At 39.6% G+C, this 6,000-nt stretch overlaps 1 protein-coding gene across 4 annotated transcripts in view; it reads left to right on the top strand.

The window, feature by feature from the left end:
• Positions 1–247: 247 nt before the first annotated feature.
• LOC131225186 (uncharacterized) overlaps positions 248–6,000 on the top strand; it is a 59,240-nt gene continuing 53,487 nt past the window's right edge. For 2 of the 4 annotated variants that reach the window (XM_058220651.1, XM_058220649.1), the window contains exons 1-4: positions 248–484; positions 784–977; positions 4,221–4,418; positions 4,587–4,709. In XM_058220651.1, coding sequence (XP_058076634.1) covers positions 433–484; positions 784–977; positions 4,221–4,418; positions 4,587–4,709 — 567 coding nt within the window. In that variant the 5' untranslated portion in view covers positions 248–432. Of the gene's footprint in view, positions 485–645; positions 978–4,220; positions 4,419–4,586; positions 4,710–6,000 lie in introns of those variants that run through there. The other 2 variants (XM_058220648.1, XM_058220650.1) reach the window with 2 other exon arrangements.

The following is a 6,000-nucleotide window of genomic DNA, read 5'->3' as shown; positions in this document are numbered from 1 at the left end:
TACCCCACTTTCATCGGCTTCACTCCATGCTTTCGCTGTTTATCATCATCCGTGTGGTGTGGTTTTTGTGTAAGTCCCAATCCAAAGTAGGGCCCACATTAAGGACGGTTTAGATCAGTCATATATACAAAACGTATATAGACATGCATCATGCAGTCGTATGATTCGACATACTCTGCGAGAGCGTAATATCATTCCTCGAACAAATCTCTCCATCCGACAAACAAAACGTCTCCTTCTCCCTTGCTAGGAAACGCCATTAGAGAAATCCCAGAGCGTTTCACAGAAGATAACAGAAGAGGTGAATCTCGGCACACGTGCCAAGAAATCATAAGTGTGCCATATCCGGGCCATGCACCACGTGGATCTCTATCTAGCCATGCCCATTCGCGAAACCCAGCCTGATCTCCCCATCAAACAGGCCACATCTACATGTTGAATCTAGGCCGTTGGTTGATCCTCTTCCAAACCGTCCATTCTGCTGGTAAGAGTACGGCCCACTTGGTGAGTATGCTGCTGTAAAAGCAAGTGGAATTCTAATAACCGGACTCAACTAAAAATGCCCGGGATCTCTCACACGTGCGTCAAATAAGCATGTGTACCGAGATTGATCTCTCCACTATCTCCTCGCGCGTATCTTAACAGAAATCTGCAACACCATAACATTCTCCACTCTCGGCCCTCTCTCTCTCTCTCTCTCTCTCTCTCTCTCTTTCACACACACACACACACACACACACACACACCCTTTTGGAATGTAACCGCATTTTCTTCGTCTTTCAGCAATCTTTGATGCTGCTTCTGTTGCATTGGAAAATGCTTCTCTAGACTCGAAATTCCTTGGAAATATCTTCTCTAGAATCGGAATTCTTTCCGTAAAGAGGAGAAGGAGAGAGATGTTCAGATTGCACAGGCATAAGCAAGAGAAATCAGGGGAGAGAGTCGACTTCAAGTTCTCCCACTTCCACGCCCTTCAGGTTCCCATCCCTTTATACCCTAAACTACTCCATAATTTACGAGAATGCCCTCCCCTGCACTCTCATCTCAAAATTCACTTCTGGAATTAATCGATTAGATTCAGGAAATCTTCTTTTGGGTAAAATGTATTTATCTGTTTCAGCTTTTCTTTTTCAAAATCCAAAATGTGGCCTTTATTTTTTATTTTTTATTTTATTTTTTTTGCTGCTGATATATGAGTGTTTCGAAATATCTAATTTCAATCTGATTATGATGCTCGACTGTTGATATGTAAGTTCTTTGATTTTCTGAATTTTGATCTGATTATGATGCTCAACTGTTGAATTTGATAGATTAGCTTCTGTTTAATCAAAGCTCAGTGTTTGCTCTTTGTCGTTTTCTCAATTACTGTTTCTCTTCTCTATATTGTGTTAGTTGGTAGCATGTGTGCATGACTGATGCAGCAAACGAAACTGAATTTTGCAACAAGCGGTTGTAACCATATACCAGTTTAGAGATTCAAACTAATTGGATGGACCCATGTAAATGTTCATGGAACATGATGGACGCTTGTAGTTCTAAGTATAGGATTATGACACGCATGCATATGAGATTATATCAAACTGAAAACCACAAATGAAGATAAGGTTCAAGCACATACCTTGGACCATGGCAGCCAGTCAATGCATTGCATGCCTGTAAATGCTTGATCTTGGTGACGAACAATCTTGATCGATGGTCCACACGTCCGAGAGTGTAGATGCCCTTGGCTTACCTTCTCCCCACTTTTCTCTCTTGTGTGTGTACTAGAGATACATGTTTTCAGCTTAGTGGGGAGAGGGCCAAGAGTCCCTCTTATTTACAGGCTTTGGTTCCTTTCTCCCATCATACAAACCATATCCCATGAGGAACCACTGTCCTTTCTTATGTTAGACTCTTAATATTGGGTTTCCTAAGGTGATTGGGCTTGAGAGACTTAGAGTCCAAGTTTATTGAAGTACAAGGAGACATGCATGAATGCGTGTGGGCCACTGTACATGTAAACGTTTCTAACAGCATATGATTAGAAGAAAATAGCAATGAAGGGACTGTAATTTGACATCAAGCCCATGTCTCGATGGTAGACAAAGTGCGTTTCAACATTGAGATCTCAGGTTTGATTCCATACTTGCATATATAAAAATAAAATCAAAATGATTTGAAATAAAAAAAAGACTTCCATTCTCGGTAATTTGACTTTCAACTACTTACTGTTGAGATATGAACACCCCATCTGATTATAGAGTTTATTTATTTATTTATTATTATTATTTAAAAACTGAAGATCTGTCACAATTGATCTTTGTTGAGACACATGTAATGTGGGGCCTCGTTAAATCAATTCCCCTTGTCTTGGAAGAATAAGACCTACTTGAGGTAACTGCAATGTACTCATATATCTTCAGGTTTTTGTGCTTGAAATGTACCGCGATGATCCACATACGATCATATCCTATGCGTCCTTTCCACTTCACAATGAACTTCTGGTACCCGCCTTGTCATGCAGACATGATCCGATCTTCGAGCATGTCTCTTATAGTCTTGTCGACTTTCCATGGTACCTCTGGCGTGTTCATTGCTTATTCTTCAAAATCATCAGCGTGGTATTGTCCAAAATATGTAGGATGATCCTCCACATTAAAGAGAGGATTAATCTTCAACTCAGGTGGAAGTTCAATGAGGTATGCATTATCTCCAAGCTGCTATAAGCAAATGGTAGGGACCCATGTTGCGCTACTGTAACTTTTGGTAGGATCTTGTGGGAAATTGCTTAGTTTGAGATGTACCATCACCTCATCTCCCTCTATGATAATTGTCCACTATATATATATATATATTTGATGTATTGATTGCATTGCTTCTAATTGTATTTAGCAAGATGCACAATGGTAATGGTTCACTTGTTTCATTTTGTTTAGAAGTCAATGCAGAAATGTGTTTGAGGTGATATCTTAAAGTCACCTGCTTGCAAGTTATGCATGTTGATTACTTAGTAATCTCCATTCTCCACCTTCTGTTCTGTGTTACACTCTGTTAGCATTTTCCTAAAGATAAGGTGCTATGGTTTATCACTTTTTCATGGCATCAAATGTTTGATACTCGGTCCATTGTATATTGCGTTTACTGCATTCTTGTTGGTAGAGTGGATATTGATTTGATTCTAGGATTGTGGTATTTCCACCTACCTTTTACCCATGTTTGGGTATGTGGAAAACCTTGGAAATGGAGATGATATCTGCGGAAAATGTACTTATCTTCTGTTTGAGAACATAAGTAGCCTCTTTTTTCTTTTTTTTTCCCTCCATTTCCTAGCCTTTCCTTGAAAATAATAGACATTTATTTTGCTAAAAAAAGACAGTAAATTAATTTCTGAGGTAGAAAAGACATGAGATGACTGTATGTGGGATCCATGTAAAATTAGAATTGACAACAACTAACAAAAGGAAAACATGAATCCATGGTTTTCTATTTCCTGAATATTCCAGGTTACAGTTCTTGTGGTAGACAACTTACGCAAATGGTGAAATGATTCTCTCCAATATTTGCCTTCTTTGTTAAAGGGATGCTGAAGCCGTCTTTCATCTCTTTGTGACTTGCTCTTTCGCTAGGGGTTGTGGTGCAATATTTTGGATTTGTATAATATATTCTGGGTTATACCAGGATCTGTATGGAAGGGTTGTTTGCCTCTTGGCACAATGGTATGCCTATTCCCAACGTTAGGGCTAAATGGAGATTAGCCTTATTGGTGGCTCTGTGGACAATTTGGGAGGAAAAAAACAACTGCTGTTTTAGGGATATGAGCGGTTCCCTTACGGCAGCTATATCCAGCGTTTTAGTATCTATGAGGGAATGGGACCCTGGTTGGAGTTGGTTTTTGTTCTATTTTCCCCTGTTTTCGTTTTTCTCTTGTCTTATATTCTTTTGCCCCTTGGGGTCTTCTTTAATGAAATTCTTTACCTTTCAAAAAAAAAAAAAAAACGAAAAACTTTTCCGTATCCATGTTTTAGTTTTCCTCCATCTAGACACCCCCTTAATGCAATTGGATAGTGCTTCTATCTAATTGAATGTTAAGATCCATATTTGGATTTTTTATTTTTTTTTCCTTGTGCCCATGGCTTCACATTTCTAATTAATCTGCCCAAGTCCATGATCTCAGTGAAAGCTTCATGCTATTAAAGAAGTTGTTAGTTAAAACTGTTTTATTACTATAAATTGGTGGTCAGGTGGCCAAAGGATGGGACAAGCTTTTCATATCAATTATTTCTGTGGAAACTGGGAAAACCATTGCCAAATCCAGCAAAGCTATTGTACGCAGTGGAAATTGTCAATGGAGTGAAGCTCTGTCAGAATCTATATGGGTCTCGCAAGACAATGCTTCTAAAGAGTTTGAAGAATCTCTTTTCAAATTTGTTGTTTCAATGGTATGACTTACTTTCTTGGTCACATACTAAATTTTACTTTGCACTGGCTGCTCGATTTTTTAAATTTGATCAATTCTGTTTACTAGTAGTTTGCTTGTGGTTCTTGAATATCTTTCACTACTTATCTGTTAACTAATAATTACAGTTGAAAATACATGAATGTTCTAGGGATCTGCTAGATCTGGTATCCTTGGAGAGGCTGTTGTGAATCTGGCAGACTACATGAGCTCAAGAGCTGCAGTTCCTGTTTCATTGCCCTTGAAAAAATGCAATTATGGGACAATTTTACAAGTGAGTTTTATCGAAAAATCTCTTATTCCTTCTCTTCTTATTGATATCTGCGTTCATGCTGTTTTGATCTCGTTTTGGGTCTTATAACACAATTCAATGTTCAGAATTTATTCATATTACTACTTTCTTTGAATTTACTCTTTATTATTTCATCTGCCTCAAAGAAATAAATAAATAAATAAAGCAAATATTTATTGTTGCACTTTCAGGATATAAAACTGTGCACAGACACTGACAAAGACAGATTATTACATATAATGAGTAGCCAGGGTAAAAAATTTCGCAATAGATCTTTAATGTAATAGGATCGACTTTCAGAGAATTTCGAGGGAGACGGCATCATGGTTGAGTGCTCTTAGCAATCTCAACTCATTCCTCAGCTGAATACATTGGATCTTCTTCGCATATCTTTACCTCGCATGGAGGATGGCAATGGAGGCTAGGAAAGAGCTGGTAGCAGGAGGTTGACGTGCAGGCGGGATGGGAGAAAGGGTCCACTGAGTTTGTCGGAATATCTGGCACTCTTTGTTGACAATTTTCCAATGGGATGGCAGTTGATTAACTTTGAAAGAGTATTTAGTCAGGCAGGATTAGTTATGGAGGTGGTGATCTGAGAGACAGGAATTAATCTGCTCCCCAGGGCTTCGCCTTTGTACGAATGAGCTTGGAGCAGGAAGTTGAAGAGGTAGTTCATCTTCTGAGAGGGGAGAGTTTCGGAGGGGTCAAGCTGAGGGTTTAAAGGGCACAATTTGGTCCAGAATGAAAGAACAGAGAAGGGGAAACTTGGGATAAGCAAAGGAAAACAGATGTGAAATGGCAGACGATGAGCAAGGGTAAGACAGCAGTCCCATCGAAACAGGGGCCAGGGCTACAATTGCAACCTCTCTACAATCTGGGAGAGAGAGAGAGAGAGAGAGAGAGAGAGAGAGAGAGAGAGAGAGAGAGAGAGAGAGAGAGAGAGAGAGAGAGAGAGAGAGAGAGAGAGAGAGAGAGAGAGAGAGAGAGAGAGAGAGAGAGAGAGAGAGAGAGAGAGAGAGAGAGAGAGAGAGAGAGAGAGAGAGAGAGAGGAAGTTCTGGTCAAGAAATGGGTGTGGAGGTTGCTTTTAGAAGAGGGTCCGGAGGTGTGAATCCATAAGGTCTTGGAGGATTCCTTGAAGTCTTTCGAATTTAGTTTTGCCATTTCAGTTAACCCAGGCATGAGGGAGACTGAACTGATGGAGTGGTTGCTTCAAAATTGCAAAGGAATGGAGGAAGATGTTATTGTGGTAAGGAGGATGCAGGAGAACATTTT

Source organism: Magnolia sinica, chromosome 14 (genome assembly GCF_029962835.1).
Source record: "Magnolia sinica isolate HGM2019 chromosome 14, MsV1, whole genome shotgun sequence".
Taxonomy (NCBI): Eukaryota; Viridiplantae; Streptophyta; class Magnoliopsida; order Magnoliales; family Magnoliaceae; genus Magnolia; species Magnolia sinica.
This window is presented reverse-complemented; position numbering and strand designations above follow the sequence as displayed.